This window comes from Malaclemys terrapin, chromosome 1, assembly GCF_027887155.1.
Source record: "Malaclemys terrapin pileata isolate rMalTer1 chromosome 1, rMalTer1.hap1, whole genome shotgun sequence".
NCBI lineage: Eukaryota > Metazoa > Chordata > Testudines > Emydidae > Malaclemys > Malaclemys terrapin.
The window spans coordinates 348,614,753-348,634,602 of record NC_071505.1 but is presented as its reverse complement, the minus strand read 5'-3'; the positions used below and the strand labels follow the sequence as shown (position 1 = coordinate 348,634,602).

At 46.2% G+C, this 19,850-nt stretch overlaps 2 protein-coding genes across 2 annotated transcripts; both read right to left on the bottom strand.

Annotated features, from left to right (window-relative positions):
- Positions 1–4,557: 4,557 nt before the first annotated feature.
- On the bottom strand, positions 4,558–5,508 carry LOC128832554 (olfactory receptor 51G2-like). The gene has a single exon (XM_054020050.1). It carries the CDS (start codon positions 5,506–5,508, stop codon positions 4,558–4,560), a length of 951 nt encoding a protein of 316 aa, XP_053876025.1.
- Positions 5,509–13,065: 7,557 nt separating this feature from the next.
- On the bottom strand, positions 13,066–16,224 carry LOC128844189 (olfactory receptor 51G2-like). Its single transcript, XM_054041723.1, has 2 exons — positions 15,297–16,224; positions 13,066–13,109 (listed from the first exon to the last, which is right to left on the bottom strand). Exons 1-2 carry the CDS (start codon positions 16,222–16,224, stop codon positions 13,066–13,068), a joined length of 972 nt encoding a protein of 323 aa, XP_053897698.1.
- Between the last annotated feature and the right edge of the window lie 3,626 nt (positions 16,225–19,850).

The following is a 19,850-nucleotide window of genomic DNA, read 5'->3' as shown; positions in this document are numbered from 1 at the left end:
CTAGGAAGCAGGATAAAAGAGTTTGAAGTGGAAAGTGGTGTTCTTGTCATTCCTTCCTGTTGAAAGAAAAGGGCCCGGTAGGGAACATTGTATTGTGGAAATAAATGTGTGGTTACGCTGCTGGTGTCAGAGAGAGGGCTTTGGATCCTTTGACCATGGGATGTTGTTCCAGGAAGAAGCATTGCAAGGAAGAGATGGGATTCTCCAACCAGAGAGAGGGAAGAACATCTTCACAGGCAGGCTGGCTAACCTAGTGAGGAGGGCTTTAAACTAGGTTCACATGGGGATGGAGACCTAAGCCCTGAGGTAAGTGGGATACTGAAAGGAAACACAAGGAGGAGGTTGCAACAGGGGAGGCCTCCTGATTCACACTAAGAATGTAGGGCAATCGGCTAGTTACCTTAGGTGCCTGTACATGAACACAAGAAGCCTGGGAAACAAGCAGGAAGAATTGGAAGTCCTGGCACAGTCAAGGAACTATGATGTGATTGGAAAAATTGAGAATTGGTCGGGTAACTCACATGACTGGAGCACTGTCATAGATGGGTATAAACTGTTCAGGAAGGACAGGCGGGGGAGAAAAGGTGGAGAAGTTGCACTGTACGTAAGAGAGCAGTATGATTGATTAGAGCTCCAGTCTGAAACTGGAGAAAAGCCTTTTGAAAGTCTTTGAGATAAGTTTAGAGGTGAGAGCAAAAAGGGTGATGTTGTGGTGAGCATCTGCTATATAGACCACCAGAAAAGGAGGATGAAGTAGACAAGGCTTTCTTCAGACAACAGAAGTTTCCAGATGACAGACCCTGGTTCTCATGGGGGAATTCCATCACTCTGACATCTGCTGGGAGAGCAATACAGCAGTGTACAGACAATCCAGGAAGTTTTTGGAGAGTGTTGGGGACAACTTCCTGGTGCAAGTGCTGGAGGAACCAACTAGGGCCCATGCTTCTCTTGACCTGCTGCTCACAAACAGGGAAGAATTGGTAGGGGAAGTAGAAGTAGGTGGCAACCAGGGTAGCAGTGACCATGAGATGGTCAAGTTCAAGATCCTGCAAAAGGAAGAAAAGAGAACAGCAGAATACTGACCCTGGACTTGAGAAAAGCAGATTTTGACTCCCTCAGGAAAATGATGGGCAGGATCTCATGGGTGGTTTATATGAGGGGGAAAGGAGTCCAAGGGAGCTGGCTGTATTTTAAAAAGTGTTAATGAGGGCGCAGGAATAAACCATCCTGATGTGCAGAAATAATAGCAAACATGGCAGGCAACCAGCTTGGCTTAACAGCAAAATCTTTGATGAGCTTAACCAAAAAAGGAAGTTTACAAGAAGTGGCAGTTTGGACAGATGACTAGGGAGGAGTTTAAAAATATTGCTCGAGCATGCAGGCGTGTAATCAGGAAGGCCAAAGCACAACTGGAGTTGCAGCTAGCAAAGGATGAGAAGGATAATAAGAAGGGTTCTACAGGTATGTTAGCAACAAGAAGAAGCTCAGGGAAAGTGTGGGCCCCTTACTGAATGGGAGAGGCAAGCTACTGACAGATGATGTGCAAAAGCTGAAGTACTCAATTCTTTTTTTGCCTCGGTCTTCACAGACAAAGTCAGCTCAAAGACTGCTGCACTGGGCAGCACAGTATATGGAGGAGGTGAGCAGCCCTCATGGTGAAAGAACAGGTTAAGGAGTATTTAGAAAAGCTGGACATGCACAAGTTCATGGGGCCAGATGCAATGCATCCAAGGATGCTGAGGCAGTTGGCTGATGTGATTACAGAGCCATTGGCCATTATTAAGACTGTTTATGTCAGGGAGGTGATGGAAGTCACGGAATCCCTAACTTCCAGAGATCTCCATGACATTCTTTGCTTCAGCCCCGGGGGCTGAAGGCCTGGAGCTGGCAACCAGCAGGGCCCGAATAGGCTTCCACTGACTGGCAAAACTTCCTCGTGAAGCTCCCTGTAAGGTTACACCAACAGGTGACAGCTTCCTAAGGACGGTCTCCTCAGGGTTCCAATGATGGATGACAGCCTTGCGCAGGGATGTGTGGAGGGTAATTAACCATTGGAACAATTTACCAAGGGCCGGGGTAGATTCTCCATCACTGAGAACTGTTAAATCAAGGCAGGATGTTGTTCTAACAGCTCTGCTCTAGGGGTTATTGTGGGGGAGGTCTCTGGCCTGTGCTAGACAGGGGGTCAGACTGGGTGATCACAGTGGTGCCTTCTGGCCTTGGGAACTGCCCAGTGGTGTTAGTAGCACGGGCCTGCCGCACGGGGTGTTGTTCTGATAAATATGTTACAGATTGCGAGGCGCTCGGATGCTGCAATAACTGGGGCCAGAGCTAAGTTCATTAGGGAGATGTGTGGAACTGTGTGGAGAACCTGAACTCTTCCCAACACCCCTTGGTGATGAGGCCTGTCATTAGCACAGCCGCCTTTGACGAGGGAGCTCTGGGCCCCTCCTGCAGCTCCGCAGTAAGAGGGGGAATACAAACGTGCTTTCAGAGACAGAAGGATCTGGAGAGAGTTGCCTGGCAAACACAGCCCTGCTGGGCTGCCCCTCAGTCTGATCCTGACCCCTACATGCACTCCATGAGCAGTGAGAGCTGCTCTAGTGCTCGAGATGGACCTCACACCCTGCATCCAAATTTCCATCATCACCAAGTTTTTAGGGAACCTAGATTGGGGAAGGAGTTGTGTGGGTCCAATAGAGAGCTAGCAGCAGGCATGTGGAGTTTGGCTTGGGTCACTCCCATGTCTATTGAGAATGTGCATGGCCTTGCTTACCCGGTGTGTGCATGTCTCATGCCTGACTAGGGGAAGAGAACCTCTGAGCTGTGCCTCAGGAACCCAGCGGCTCTCTGAGCCCGTCAGTCTTATGTCCGGCTGTCTGTAGTGTAACCCTGTTCCTTACAACACGGGGCTCTTCAGGCAAGTGCAGAGGGCAACAGCATCTCTGCAACTGTTGGACTGTGTGACCACTAACTAACCCTCAGTGCCTGCGTTTGTGGGTGCTCCACTTGAGATCCTGCCAGCTGTGCCAGCTCCTGGGATTTCATCAGCAGTCTCGCACTATTTCCCGTCTTTCTTAGAGCCCCAACTTCTGGAATCAAGACACTGCTTGGTAATCTCATCTTTCAGTTTTGACAGGCCTGGCTCGATTCTCTGCTGTCCCAGCAGAGCTCCCCCTTGCGCTGCAGAGAGCAGGGATGGCAAGGGGCCAATTACAGTGGTTTGATTCTCTGGACAGTTCTCTATCTGCCTCAGTGGAGTTTAGAGCAGCCTGGGGGCTGGGCTGACCTCCACCCATTGGTAATGGCTTCCAGGAGCACATATCACTCCAGCCAAGTCTGAATTCCCTGCGGTGCTGCTCTGCGCATACCTGAAGCTCATGGGTGGCACGAGCCTCTTCTTGGTGGGGAGGGGAACGAGAATGTCCTTAATCCCCCTCGCTATGAGGCCCTGCTCCTGCTCATCTTTCCCCAAGTCCCCACCACCTGCCCAGTGCAGCTGGAGCATCTGGGGTTCCCCATCGTGGCCCTTTCTCCCTGGGCGGCTCTTACCATGGCTTGGCTCTGGCTTCCGGCCTGTCTAGTGGATGGGATTTGGGGGAAAGAAGAGGGGGAAGGGTAGAATCACAGAGGGGCAGGGCTCCTGCCTGGGTCTTGCTTGTCCCTTTAGAATCGGGGTCCATCCTACACTGAATGGGCTGGGTGGGATAGGAGCTAGCCGTGCCTCTGTTGGGGAGCTGAGGCCTGTTTCCACCCCTTTGCATTGCTGGGGCAGTACCAACGGAGGGGACAGGGTGGGACTATGGGCCAGAGTCTCTTGCCAGGACTCCTGTGTGTCAGACCCTCCTTCACAGACACAGCTGTGCTCCACATCCGGGGCATTAGGTTAGATGGGGGTGCACTCCATAGGTGTGCTGAATGCAGAGCCATCAACCGACGTGGAGGGGGTGGGCTGCCTGAATGGCTTCTACTGGGGCTCCTGTGTTAATCATGTCTCTGACATGACTCAGTCACCAGCACTTTCCTAAGGACGTAGGGGAAGGATGCATGACTGTGCCCCATGAAAAGGCCCTGAACACAGCCCCCATGGATCACACAGCACCCAGAGCGCTCAGGAGGGGCCAGGGCTGTGACTGCAGAACAGCTCTGCAGCTTTTCTCATGGTCCCTGTATATTTAACGACAGACGGGACAGTGACAGCCCAGGTGTAATGGGAAACAACATCCACATCCCTTCTCTTTATTGGCTCTATTGAGAGGAATTCTAAAGTTGGAACAGCCACCAATGTGGCAATTTATGGGCTAACATCCCACCAGTCCCTTGGCTCCCAATGAACACAGTCTCTTTGAAAACGCTGCTGCCTGCCTTGGTCTCCTTCCGCTAGCGCACTGTCCTCCCTCACCAGCCCCTCTCCAATTGCTCCAGGTCTTAGACACCATCTGGACCTCTCTGTACAGAGTGGAGATCAGTAGCTCATGTAGTCTTGGATGTAAGGCTCCAGGATGGAAAAGGTGGGCTCTGTTCTTCATCTCCCTTGACAGCAGCGCTGAAGCTGGTTCATGAACTGATCCTGCACTTAACGAATGCCCTGATTATCCCCGCACGCAGGTGTCTGCATTTCATGCTGTACACGAGTGGATTAATCAGGGGTGGGACCAGCAGGGAGATGTAGCCCAGGACAGTTTGAAGCAAGGGAGATGACCCCTTTCCAAATCTGTGTATCACAGACAGGCCGATCATTGGTGTGTAGAAGAGCAGGACGGCACAGAGGTGGGAGACGCAGGTGTTCAGGGCTTTGAGGCACTCAGCATTGGATGCGATGCTCAGTGCTGTTTTGAGGATCATCACATAAGAGAGAAAGATGAGTAGCGAGTCCAATCCCACTGTTAAGAGTGTAATAAACAACCCGTAGATGCTGTTCACTGTGATATCTGAGCAAGCCATCTTCATGACCTCTTGATGCAGGCAGTAGGAATGGGAGAGGATGTTGGCTTGACAGTATCGAAATCTTTTCAGTAGAAACGGGAGTGGGACTATTACAGCCACATTTCTTAGCACAAATACCAGTCCCATATTGTCTATTGTCTGCAGGGTTAAGATGGAAGAATATCTCAGTGGGTTACAGATCGCGACGAAGCGGTCAAAGGCCATCAACAAGAGCATGGAGGATTCATTTAATTGAAGAGAGTGGATGAAGAACAGCTGGGCAAAACAGGCTTCGAAGTTGATCTCCCTGGAGTTAAACAAGTATATGCCCAGTATCGTCGGCATGGTGGATATCAATATGCCAAGGTCTGTGACGGCCAACATGGAAAGGAAAATGTACATGGGCTCATGGAGCTTTGAATCAGTTTTTATAATGAACAGAATGACTGAATTTCCTACTATTGAAATAACATAAATTAAGCAGAAGGGGATAGAGATCCAGAAATGGACTTCTTCCTGGCCAGGTATCCCAGTGAGAAGGAACACTGCAGAGTTGAATTTGGTGTCATTGACAGCTGACATAATATACTGGGCAGGTCCAAGGAATTTTTAACTTTCCTTCCTGAAAAGAAGAAAGGACAGGAGACTAGATGATATTTAACAAGATATTTTTCTGCTCTCAGTGCAAGTCTAGAGAGTCCCAGGAGTTCAAGGCAGATCAGCAAAAATATAATCTTGGATTTACAGCACCAAGAGAAAGATAGACACGGCCAGACTGGATCAGACCTTTAGTCCATATAGCCCACTATCCAGTGACCAGTACCAGATGCTGCAGGGGAAGGTGGAAGAAGCCATTCAATAGCATCTAGATGATAAACTGTTCCCAGGGAAAATTACCCTCCCCACTGAGACCCAATAGTTAGACATATTTTGTGCTGTAAATCAGGAAGGTTTTGAGCCACTCCAAGACTTTTTTAAAAAAAATCAAAAGTACTGTAATTAATTTCCTCCACTCCTGAGAGTTCAAATTATGCCACTGCCTCTTTGCAATACATGGGATTTTGAGAGACAATACCAGAGATACAAACTGGGAAGAACCTATTTTGGGCTACAGCCACGTTACGCAACTTGTTTTGCCAGGACTGGGATTCTGTTCAGAGATGGGGCAACTATTGCTGAGAAGCTCTTCAGATTGACAGACACAGACACCTCTGGGGAAGTCCGATGGCCTTCGGCCTGCCTGGGTCCCTGTCGGAGTTGAAGCCTTGGGGTCAGAGATGTGTATAGACTGTTGGCTGAAATCTCTCTTATTCTCCTATGTTAGTCTCTTTTCCTGCTGTTCAGATTAAATAATATTTTTGTTCAAGAAGTCTGACTGATCACTCGTGTCACCACTGCTCACAGACTCCCAGAGAGAAGGACCACGGGTGCCAAACTCCCTCGGACCTGCTCTACCAAGAGTTAACACACAGTGTGCTGTAGCACAGGGTGGGAGGTTGGGAGAATGGAGTGATTCCACCCCATGAGCGGGCAGGGTACAAGACCTAATGTCTGAAACTCGGAGACCAGAGGTGGGGCAGAGATGCAGGTAGCCCTGTAACTCTGATGGGTCTCTACAGGGAAGAAATTCTGGAGCCCTCAGCCAGTCAGGAAACAGAAATATGCCCCATAGGACCTGTTACTGCAGAGCAACAGAGCTCTGAATTCCTGCATTCACAATAGAACCAGAGAACAAAACCTTTGAAAATTTATTCACTGATTAAATTTCCAGAAGCAAATAAACCTGAGGCGATTTGGGAACTAGTCATTGTTATTCCATGGGGTCTCCTATCGCTCAGCCCCTGGCAGGATCGGGCCCAGAGCACACGACACCTCTAGAAATGGGACCCCTTGAGAAATCCTGACAAGGGGAATCGGGGTTTTAACACTCCAAGCTCACTTTGAATCTCAGATTTCTGTGTAGCTTGAATAACTGACCATTGACCCTGGGCATATGTAGGATTGGGGTTCCCAAGCTACAGTGCTGCCCTCCAACCCCATCACTGAGTCACCCCCACAGCCCAGCTGAGTCCTCTGCTGCTGCACAGTCCATTTGCAAATGGAAACAGCTTGCAGCCTTTACCCTTCACTTTGTATTTTAAATATAGTGAAACCTGCCAACGTACCCAATTCCTGCTAGAAGGGGAGCCGCTGACACCAGAGGTGTTCACCCTAAAGGACAAGGACTCATCGGCGATGTTGCACAGGTAGCAGGCAGTATCTGTTCAGACACGGAGCAGCTGTCTTTATGAAGCATGTCTGCACATTCCCTTGAGGGCCACTTGGCCATCAGGGAACCTCAGCTGCTTGGCTTCGTGTGCACCATCATGACCATTTAACCCCATCATGGCCAATGCAAATTTTAGGAGGCCAATTATCAGGGGATGTGTGGTGATCCTACCCAACTGGACTGCAGCACAAGCCCTGCTGCAGGCTCTGTTCCTGGAATCCGGGCCTGTCATCAATGTTCATGTGGTTCTGATTAGTCACATGGCTACCTCGAGGACGGCCGAATGCTAACGGTCATAATGTCACAGCTTTGATCTTGCTGAAATGAAATAAAATAGAAGAAAATAGAATAATAAATAATAGTAATAGTAATAATAATAATATAGGACCAGATTTTTCTTGGCAGACTCTTTTCTGCATTACAAACCCAGGGTACAGCCAGGGAAGGGAGATTCCAGAAGGCTCCCTACAAGGAAAGTTCTCTTAGATCATTCCAGGAGGGGGGTTCCCTTCCCTTCTCCCCAAGGAATGAAAAGGGGGCCCCAGGATCCAGTGATCCCCAAAGTTATGCACAGATCTCTGTGATCCACTGGTAGCTAGGCCCACACAGCATCTCTGTGCCTCCACAACTGCTCTAGGAACCTCTTGTCAGAGTTCCCACCCCACTCTGAACTCTGGGATACAGATGTGGGGATCTGCACAAAAGCCCCCCTAAGTTTCTTTCTACCAGCTTAGGTTAAAAACTTCCCCAAGGCACAACTCCTTTCCTTGTCCTTGGATGGTACTGCTGCCACCATCCAGTGATTTAGACAAAGATTCAAGAAAAGGACCTCTTGGAGTTCCTATTTCTCCAAAATATCCACCCAAGCCCCTTCACCCTCTTTCCTGGGGAGGCTTGAGAATAATATACCAGTCAATTGCCTTTAATAAAAGTACAGACCAGACCCTTTATTTTTAGGACACTAAAATCAATCAAGAAGAACTTTATTATAAAGGTAAAAGAAGTGCCTCTGTAAAATCAGGATGGAAGGTAACTCTACAGGGTAAATAAAAAGATTTAAAACACAGAGGATTTCCCTCTAGGCTTAGCTTCAAAGTTACAAAAAACAGGAATAAAACTCCCTCTTCGTATGGGGAAATTCAAAAGCTAAAACATTTCCTTGCCTTTCCTTTCAATTTCTGTAATTTTAGATGTATCATTTCAAGGTATCTTTTCAAGAGATGATTTACCTGGTTGGTCTCTCTCTGTTCGAGAGGGAACAAACAAAGTGAGCACAAATAAAACCTCCCCCCCTCCCCCAATTTGAAAGTATCCTCTTTTCGCATTGGTCCTTCTGGTCAGGTGCCAATAAAGTTATTTGAGCTTCTTAACCCCTTACAGGTAAAATGATTCTGTACCTCTGTCTGTACCTCTGGCCACAAGGGATTTTACGTTACTGTACACATAGAGGTTGTTACTCTTCATTTTATATTTATGACACCTCTCCGGGTCTGTTGTAGCAAAGATTCATTAGAGATGTTTTACCAGGGCCTGCAACAGTAACCACTGCCCACAGGATCCGCTTAAAGGGGCGTTGTACAGGGTGGAGGGGGCTGTACAGAGATGGGAAGGCTGGTTAGTGTAATTCATGGGCACAATAGCCCAGCCACGGACTGGTCGGGAGGTTTAGACCGTTCCATACCCAGAGTGCAGCCATAGACTCAGTCAGTGAAACATTTGTTTATAATACAAGGGAAAGAGAGATTTGAAACGTCCAATTTCTCTTGGGGATCCAAAATGTCAGCTCTGTAAACAAAGGCTGTTGCGTATCTATCCCGCATTGAGGGGAAAGTGACCTATATTAACGAATTTGCGCAGTGCAAGATGGTATAAGTCTGTGTTTATTCTCCAGAAAGGGTGTAAGGCTGAGGAACTGTGAAATTGGATGCTGTATTCTATTTGTCCTTGAGTGGCTTAGGTAAAGCACTCAGGTATCTCAGTTGGGATTGAAGTGCTACATGCTGTCATGCGGGGTGAGAACAGGGCCTGGAGAGTTTGACTGTGTTACCAGCTGAGCAGCGTGAGAGACGCCAGCCCAGCAGAAATGTTACGGGCCTCAGCAGTTCCACAAGCTGCTAGCTTGGGGATTGGGCAACAAAATAGCAGATAAAATTCAGTGTAGATAAATGCAAAGTAATGCACTTTGGAAAACATCATCCCAACTATACCTGTGAGATGATATTTCCAAAGTAGCTGTTACCACTCAAGAACGAGATCTTGGAGTCATTGTGGATAGTTCTCTGAAAACATCCACTCAATGTGCAGCAGCAGTCAATAAAAAAGCTAATAGAATGTTGGGAACCATGGGTAACAAATATAATCGGCGAGGACAGGCTGTGTCTCCCATGGGCTGCCAGTTGTGGGGTTTGTCCAGGGAAGTTTTTGCTTATTATTATGCATCCTGCATTTTCCAGTGTGGCTGAGGAAGCAGTATGTGGTATTCATCTACCTGGGTTCATCAGTAATCTCCCTGGAGTCCATGTAGATTACTGATGAATTCAGGAAGCTTAGTAACACAGACCACTGTGACAGATTGTCACCCCAGGAGTGTAGTCTGGGAGCCATGGAAACCGATGTGCCCCTTAACCCTCCAACTGGGCAGGCCAATCTTACACTGCTTTCTTGGTAACACAGCCAGCCTGTGCAATCTCTGTTATTACCCAACATGACAGCAGGTGGTGCCACACACCCAACTGAGCTGTCTGAGTGCTTTACCTAAGCCACTCAAAGACAGGCAGGAGATAACAGCCAATTTCCAAGCTCCCCAGCCTTGCACCTTTGCTGGAGTATAACCCAAAATTATACCATCTTCCACTGCAGAGGTGTCTGTACAGTGTAAGCGCATTAATTAAAGTCATTTTCTCCACTGATGTGGGAAAGATACGCAACAACATTTGTACACAGAGCTCAGATTTTTGCCAGACACGTTACTTAAGCCATGCTGGTAAATATAACGCATAAAACAAATTTATTAACTACAAAAAACATGGATTTTAAGTGATTAGAAGTGATAGCCTTGGACCATTATTTCCAGCAGGTCAGTCTTTCTTACTCAGGTGTTTGGAGGAGATCTCTTGTGTAGGGAGTGAGTCCAAGAAACGGTGTCACTCCCAACCTTATATAGTTTTTCCATAGGGCAGGGACATTTTGCTTCAAGACAAGTTCCCATCCTACAGTGTGGAAAAATAAACACAGCCGCAGACCGAGCCTAATAAATTATGTAGATAGGATACGAATTGTCAGTTTGTCACCCTGATTGATGATACAAGCAGTCCACAAAGTTTTCATACACAGGCTAGAAATCCCTTTAGCCTGGGACCAGCATTTTCCCCAGTTTACTCATTGTTCCTCAGGTTTTTCCAGGAGTTCTCTTGTGTGGAGAGTGAGGCCAAGAGAGGATGTCACTCCCTGCCTTATATTGTTTTTCCATATAAGAGGAACCCTTTGTTTCAAGCCAAGTTCCCAGCCCAGTGTGTGGAAAAATACAGGTACCAAAATGGAGTTCAGTGTCATGTCGTCTGGTCCTAATATACATAACTTCAGGTACAAAAATGATACATGCACACACATAGGATAATCATATCCAGCAAACCATAACTTTTCAAATGATTCGGGTTCTATAGGTTCCACATCGGAGTGTTGCTCTTTTAAGATTTCTGACAGCATGCTCCTCACCTCATCCCTCTCAGATTTTGGAAGGAATTTCAGATTCTTAAACCTTGGGCTGCATGCTGTAGCTATCTTTAGAAATCTCATATTGATGCCTTCTTTGCATTTTTTGAAATCGGCAGTGAAAGTGTTCTTAAAATGAACAAGATGTGCTGGGTCATCATCCAAGACTGCTAGAACATGAAATAAATGGCAGAATGCGTGTAAAACAGAGTAGGAGACATACAATTTTCCCCCAAGGAGTTCAGTCACAAATTTAATTAACACATTATTTTTTTCAGTAGTGTCATCAGCATAGAAGCATGTCCTTCGCAATGGTGGCTGCATAATGAAGGAGCATACAAATGTTTAGCGCATCTGGTATATAAATACCTTGCAATGCCGGCTACAAAAGTGCACTTTCTGGTGACATTGTAATTAAGAAGCAGGCAGAATTATCTCCTGAATAAATAAGGAACTTGAACAAGAACTGAGACTGAGTGAACTTATAGGCTCTGAAGTTTTATGTCGTTTTGGTTTTGAACGCAGTTATTTCACAAATAAAATCTACATTTGTAAGTTGCACTTTCACGACAAAGAGATTGTACTACAGTACTTGTATGAGGTGACTTGAAAAATATTATTTTTTTGTTTATCATTTTTACAGTGCAAATATTGGCAATCGAAAATAATACACACTTTGATTTCAATTACAACACAGAATACAATATATGTGAAAAAGTAGAAAAATATCCAAAATATTTACTAAATTTCATTTGCTGTTCTATTGTTTAACAGTACAATTAAAACTGCAATTAATCATGATTAATTTTTTATACCCAATTATTTTTTGAGTTAATCGCGTGTGTTGACTGTGATTAATCAACAGCCCTAGTTTTCTAGCTTTTCTGCAATTCACTTAAAAAAAAAACGTTTTAAAGAAAACTGAAAGCTGAGATTCTCCACGCAGTCTCTTGGTTCCAGATCTTGAGGCGTTAAGAGAGACAGGAAACACTGTGAGTCTCCCAATAAAATCCCAGGAGCTGGCGCTGCTGGCCGTATCTCAAGCGGTGCACCCACAAACAAAGGTACTGAGGGTTAGTTAGTGGATATTTCTGGTCACACAGTCCATCCGTGGCAGAGACGCTGTGCCCCTCTGCAGTGGGCTACAAAGCCTCCTGTTGTAAGAAAAGGGGTTATACCACAGATAGCCGGATATAGCAGTGACTGTCTTGGAGAATCACTGGTTCAAGGCACAGCTCAGAGGGTCTCTTCCTCTTGTTCAGACATGAGACATGTACATGCTGGATAAGCAAGGCCAAGCACATTCTTAATAGAAAGGGGTGTGACCCAAGCCCAGCTCCAATTGCCTGCTCCTAGCTCTCTATTGGGCTCAAACAACCCTCCTGCCTGCCCACAGATCTGGAAGGGACCTCCTGGTTTCCAGAGCCCAGGGCCCTGCTATCAAAAGTGACCCTGGCATATCACCCACTGCATAAATCTTTCTATCTCCATGTTCAAATGAGCTGGATTGTTTGCCCCCCACTGCTGCTGTTGGGAGGCTGTTCCAGAACCTCCCTCCTCTAATGGTCAGAAACCTCCTTCTCCTTCCCAGACTCACTTTGCTCCAGGCCAGTTTGTTCTTGTGCCAACACTGTCCTTTACATCTTCTCCCTCCTTGGTGTTTCCACCCCCACGCCCATGATGTCTTTATAGTGCAATCTGATCCCTGCTCAGCCTGGATTTTGTTAGACTAAACCAGCCAAGCTTTTTCAGTGTCCATATAAGACAGCCTCTCCATTTCCCTCACCATCCTAGGAGCCCTTCTCCACACTGTTCCAGTCTGAATTCATCTTTCTGGAATAGGAGTGACCAGAATTTTACATACTTTGCCACAGGAGGTCTCAACAGTGCCTTGTATAAGGATATTAATACCTTCCAGTCTCACCATACACATTCTGGGATCTCATTTGCCTTGTTCACAGCCACATCACATCGGTGGCTCACAGTCATCCTGGGAATGACTAATAGATCCAGGTCTTTCTCCTCCTCTGTTATTTCCAACTTACCCTTGGCATTATAAATAGGGGCTAGTGAGTAGATGCAGGGAAGATTGAAAGCTGACTTGATGACAGTGTACAAGCACTTTCACAGGGACAAAATACCAGCTACTAACGGGCTCTTTAATCTTGCAGGCAGATGTATAACTTGAATGAATGGCAGGAAACTGAAACAAGACAAAAAAAAAAAAATTGGAAATGAGGCACACATTTTTAATAGCAAGGGTGCTTAACCAGTGGAACAAACTCCCAAGGGAGGTGACGGATTCTCCTAATACCTCCAAACCAAGACTGGATGCCTTCCTGAAAGATACCCTTTAGATGAACAAAAGTTATGTGTTAGTCAAACTCAAGTCATTGGGCTCAATACGGGGGTAACTGGGTGAAATTATATACCTGTGCTATACAGGAGGTCCAACTAGATCAACAGTTCTCAAACATATTTCATCATGCACCCCGCCCCTTTGAGTCAGTAAGAGTTTACGCCCCTGCCACACAAATACATATACTGATATATGTGGGGCAGGGCTTCAAAAAAATCACTTTGGCTTTTTTGTTTTTCACTTGATTTTTGTTGTTGTTGCATGAATGAGCCAACGGTCCATTGGAATAAGAGCAAAAGCAAAACTGTGGTCCCTGCTTATAATAAAATGTCTTTGCACAGGGCCGGCTCCAGGCACCTGCCAACCAAGCAGGTGCTTGGGGCGGCACCTGGAGCGGGGCGGCAGTCCGGCCGCCCAGGGAGAGGGGGGACACAGCCAGGCTCGCCACCCTCCCACCGGCGCTCCGACGGGTCGGGCAGAGCGGGACCCCGGCCGGGCTCGCCGCCCTCCCCCCGGCACTCCAGTCGGTCAAGGAGAGCTGGGCGCCAGCCGGGCTCGCCGCCCTCCCCACGGCGCTCTGGCCGGTCGGGGAGAGCGGGGCCCCAGCTGGGCTCGCCGCCCTCCCCTGCTGCGCTCCCCGCCGGGGGGCTGGGGGCAGCGGGAGGCTTTTTTGCCTTGGGCGGCAAAAAAGCCAGAGCCGGCCCTGCTTTGCAAATGGATTCTTGTGTAGATGTCAATGACTTTGTATAATTCTATTCAAGCTTAACACAAATCCATCAAAGTGCATAGTGCTACCTAGAGTGAAATGAACAACGCTGTCTGAGAACCTGATCTGTCTGGAAGAATCAGCTGTGGGTAAAATTTGTACTGAAAGGTTTTTTTTCTAAAGTTTCTCTCACAAACACACACCCAAATACAATCTGCACCACCAGGGTGGCCCATCTCCCAGTTTGGACCTCTGGACTACATGATCTAATGGCTCCTCCGGGCGTTAAATTCTGTGACTCTATGAGTCATTGTCTTTAATGGATCATCATCTTGGATGCAACTTGAACAATTGCTACTCTGAATGCTCATATGCACTCAATGAGGATATATATAGCTCTTGCAAATGAAATGTAAAAAAATAATTCGGAAGGCCAAAATTGAATGTGAAGAACAGCTAGCCAAAGACTCAAAAAGTAATAGCAAATATTTTAAGTACATCAGGAGCAGGAAGCCTGCATTGGTGCAGTCTTGCCATAATCCCTGCTCATTTTCCCCAGATGCCCCACCCTCTGTCCCAACTCTTCCCACTAGGCCCTTCCCCCTACTCCTCCACTTCCCCTGAGTCTCTGCCCCCCAGCCAGGCCACCAGCCGGGCCATGGTAAGAGGTATCACAGGAATCCAGGCTGCTGTGGGGAGCCCCAGACTCTCCACCATCCCTGGTGTGCCCAGACTAGGAAGGCATCCAGTCTGTGAAAGAAACTTATTGAAACATCTCTGAGGGTGAGATTGTATCTGCATTCAGTTTTATTACTATATTAGGCATAGGCTTGAGGGGGTTATTTTATTTTACTTGGTAATTCACTTCGTTCTGTCTGCTACTACTTGGAACCACTTAAATCCTACTTTCTGTATTTAATAAAATCACTTTTTACTTATTAATTTACCCAGAGTATGTATTAATGCTTGGGGGTGGGGATAGCTGTGCATATCTCTCTATCAGTGTTATAGAGGGTGAACAATTTATGAGTTTACCCTGTATACGCTTTATACAAGGTAAAACGGATTTATTTGGGGTTTGAACCCCATTGGGAGTTGGGCATCTGAGTGTTAAAGACAGGAACACCTCTTAAGCTGCTTTAAGTTAAGTCTGCAGCTTTGGGGCACGTGGTCCAGACCCTGGGTCTGTGTTGGAGCAGACTGGCGTGTCTGGCTCAACAAGACAGGGTGCTGGAGTCCCAAGCCAGCAGGGAAAGCAAGGGCAGAAGTAGTCTTGGCACATCAATTCCCAGCCCCAAGGGGGTTTCTGTGATCCAACACATCACAGAACACCCTGATTATCCTCGCACGAAGGTGTTTGCTTTTCACGCTGTACACAATTGGGTTCATCAGGGGTGGGACGAGCATGTAGATATAGCCCAGGAGAATCTTAAGCAAGGGAGAAGAGTCCTCCCCCAATCTGTGTATCACAGACAGGCCGGTCATTGGCGTGTAGAAGAGCAGGACGGCGCAGAGGTGGGAGACGCAGGTGTTCAGGGCCCTGAGGCACTCTGCGTGGGACGTGATGCTCAGCACTGTTTTGAGGATCATCACATAAGAGAGGAAGATGAGCAGCGAGTCCAGTCCCACCGTCAAGAGTGAAAGAGACAAGCCATAGATGCTGTTTACTTTGATATCCGAACAAGCCAGCTTCATGACGTCCTGGTTTATGCAGTAGCAATGGGAGAGGACATTGGATCGACAGAATCGGAAACGTTGAAGGAGAAAAGGGAGTGGGAGTATCGCAGCCACTCCTCTTAGCGCAAATATCAGTCCCATTTTGCTTATTCTTGGCAGGGTTAAGATGGAAGCATATCTCAGTGGGTCACAGATCGCGACGAAGCGGTCAAAGGCCATCAACAAGAGCACAGAGGATTCAATGCATTTAAGCAAGTGGATGAAGAAGAGCTGGGCGAGACAGGCATCAAGGCTGATCTCTCTAGAGTTAAGCAAGAATATACCCAGGGTCGTTGGCATGGTGGATATCAATAAGGCAAGATCTGTGATGGCCAACATGGAAAGGAAAATGTACATGGGCTCATGGAGGCTTGGATTTGTTTTTATAATGAACAGAATGACTGAATTTCCTACTATCGAAATAACATACATTAAGCACAAGAGGATAGAGATCCAGAGATGGACGTCTTCCTGCCCAGGTATCCCAGTGAGAAGGAACACTGCAGAGTTGAAGTTGGTGTCATTGACAGCTGACATAATGTACTGGGCAGGTCCGAGGAATTCTGAACTTTCCTTCCTAAAAGGAAAAAGGACAAGAGACTAGATGATAATTAATGACACTTCTTTCTGCTCTGAGTGCAAGTCTAGACACTCCCAGGAGCTCAAGGAATATCAGCAAAAACATAGTCTTGGATTTACACAACAAATAGGAAAATAGGCATTGCCAGAGTGGATCAGACCCATAGTCCATTTAGACTAGTATTCAGTGGCCAGTTCCAGATGCTCCAGAGGAAGTGGAAGATGTCCTGCAATAGGGAGCTTTGAAATAACCTGCACCCACTAATTAGACAAATGTTGTGGTGCAAAACAGGAAGATGTAGAATTCATGAAAGAGTTTTTGTAACAATCCTCACCATTCTCATTGGATTTTCTGGCTATCTATATAAACATCCAGTCTCAATTTGAATGCTGCTAAACTCTTGGCCCCATTGATATCTTGTGGCTGGGAGTTCCGCAGTCTGCTTGAGCACTGTGTGATTTTACAATTGTGACTTTCCCACAGACGCTGTTTCTGCCCCTCCACTTCTGAGTGTGGCCCATTGTGTCATGAGATGTGTGTAAACACATGGCAAGTATATGGGGAAAATTGTAATTGTATTTATCTGTCCTGCACTGAAACTATTTATAAACATGTTTCATTGCCTCATTGTATATCTTTTTTTATTTTCTCCACTCCTGAGATTCCAAATTAAGTCACTGCCTCTTTGCAGTACATGAGATACATTCCTAGGCACAAGTTCTGAATTCAATAACATTGACTTGAACGGCATCACTCCAGATGTACATGTATAAATTCAATCAGAACAGGGCTTTGTTAACTGTCCCTTACCAAATGCTCCCGGTGATACGCTCTGACTACGAAAAATCCATCCAAGGGGAGCTTAAGTGCTTTGCCTGGCCTATGTAGACTGAATCCAGAGAATTCAGTCATCCTACAGCCTTCTCTTCATCCTCACAGGACCTGTATCCTCTCCCCATGCAATGATCTGTATATATTTGGCAAGTTACAAGCTAACACAGATAGTTACTTCAGTTGCGAGGATGTGGGGTTAGCATCACATATGGGTGAATAGTGAAAACATTAATATCCAGTTGAGTGTGCAAGTTACTTCAGCCATGCTTGTGTAAGCGGTGATGGGCGTAAATTACATACAACTACTATTTCACTCCCCTTTCCTGCACCTTAGCTCCACTCTTCTGAAACACAGAGCAGCGGTTCTGTTCTCTCATGTCTTTTTGGAAAGTCTTGCACAGGTATTGCAGAGGGATTGTGTTTCTGACCCTGAATGTAAGTGTTAGAAACAGCTACTGGTCAGTTACCACATGACGAAATCATACAACTGTTCACTGAACAAATGGTTTATAGCACAAACCCATTGCGAACAGTATGTGGAGCACTTCTGAAATACTTTCTAAAGCAAAAGCCATTAAGCAGTAAAGTTACCACTGCTCCTTCCTGTGGAGATTCCAACAACTCTGCTGCTGGCTTTTGATATACATGCATGTCACGAAAGTTTGGTTTCTAATATGTGTATTACAATGAAAAGTTTTGGCATAACATCTACACATCTGTACTTTCATACACATATGTCAACCCGTTCTTTCCCCTCTGATCTTCTCTCAGAGTTGATTTCTCAGGTTAGAGTGGGACTTAAAATGTAACGTCTGTCATCTGGATTTCCTCAGAACCTGAAAAGTTTGCAGCGTCTCAGCCCCCATTCAGTCGCTTGTCAGTAAACAAAAGCCTAGAAGCTGCTCTGTCCTTGCTTAATAGCTGACTGGTTCTCTGCAGGTTATTTTCTGTCAGTCTGTAGGCTGTATCAGGAGTAGTAACAGGCATTGGGATCAGGATATATATCTCACTCTCTAGTATATAGTAACTCCAGCACCTGTTATTCAGGCATGAGGAGGGTTTTCTGGAAGTGGATTTCATAGATTCATAGATTCTAGGACTGGAAGGGACCTCGAGAGGTCATCGAGTCCAGTCCCCTGCCCGCATGGCAGGACCAAATATTGTCTAGACCGTCCCAGATAGACATTTATCTAACCTACTCTTAAATATCTCCAGAGATGGAGATTCCACAAGCTCCCTAGGCAGTTTATTCCAGTGTTTAACCACCCTGACAGTTAGGAACGTTTTCCTAATGTCCAAACTAGACCTCCCTTGCTGCAGTTTAAACCCATTGCTTCTTGTTCTATCCTTAGAGGCTAAGGTGAATAAGTTTTCTCCCTCCTCCTTATGACACCCTTTTAGATACCAGAAAACTGCTATCATGTCCCCTCTCAGTCTTCTCTTTTCCAAACTAAACAAACCCAATTCTTTCAGCCTTCCTTCATAGGTCATGTTCTCAAGACCTTTAATCATTCTTGTTGCTCTTCTCTGGACCCTCTCCAATTTCTCCACATCTTTCTTGAAATGCGGTGCCCAGAACTGGACACAATACTCCAGCTGAGGCCTAACCAGCGCAGAGTAGAGCAGAAGAATGACTTCTCATGTCTTGCTCACAACACACCTGATAATGCATCCCAGAATCATGTTTGCTTTTTTTTGCAACAGCATCACACTATTGACTCATATTTAGCTTGTGGTCCACTATAACCCCTAGATCCCTTTCTCCGTACTCCTTCCTAGACAGTTTCTTCCTTTACTGTATGTGTGAAATTGATTGGTCCTTCCTAAGTGGAGCACTTTGCATTTGTCTTTGTTAACCTTGTTTACCTCAGACCATTTCTCCAATTTGTCCATATCATTTTGAATTATGACCCTGTCCTCCAAAGCAGTTGCAATCCCTCTCAGTTTGGTATCATCTGCAGACTTAATAAGCGTATTTTCTATGCCAATATCTAAGTCGTTGATGAAGATATTGAACAGAGCCGCTCCCAAAACAGACCCCTGCGGAACCCCACTTGTTATACCTTTCCAGCAGGATTGGGTATCATTAATAACTACTCTCTGAGTATGGTTATCCAGCCAGTTATGCACCCACCTTATAGTATGCCCCATCTAAATTGTATTTGCCTAGTTTATCGATAAGAATATCATGCGAGACCGTATCAAATGCCTTACGAAAGTCTAGGTATACCACATCCACAGCTTCACCCTTATCCACAAGACTCGTTATCGTATCAAAGAATGCATGAGTCAAGTACATGAGTATTCATGGAAATGGAACTTCATTTTGCACAGTAAAATAGTCTATTGCTCTCTCTCTCTCTCTCTCTCTCTGACTGTCTCTGTCCTGTATTCATAAAATCCGTAGCACCCAGGAACCGTATTGGGACAGACATGGAGCGGAGCTGCCATAAAGAATATGCATATTAAGGCCAGTTCTTGGGATGTTTGCTGTAGAACTATATCGATTTAACTAGTGATCTGTTTACATTATGGCTATATTTGGTGAAATGAGTATGGCTTATTCTTAGTTTAATAGGCTACTGGAAAACAAACAGGAAACAAAGCAACAGCTCAAGAAAAAACATCTCTCAATAAGCACTTCAGGGAGGTTGAGAGACCACAAAGGAGCAATAAACTGGGAATAGCCTACTTCCGGGCTCCAGACACATTGCACAGCATGTATTGCCAGCTCTGGGAGCCTGCCCAG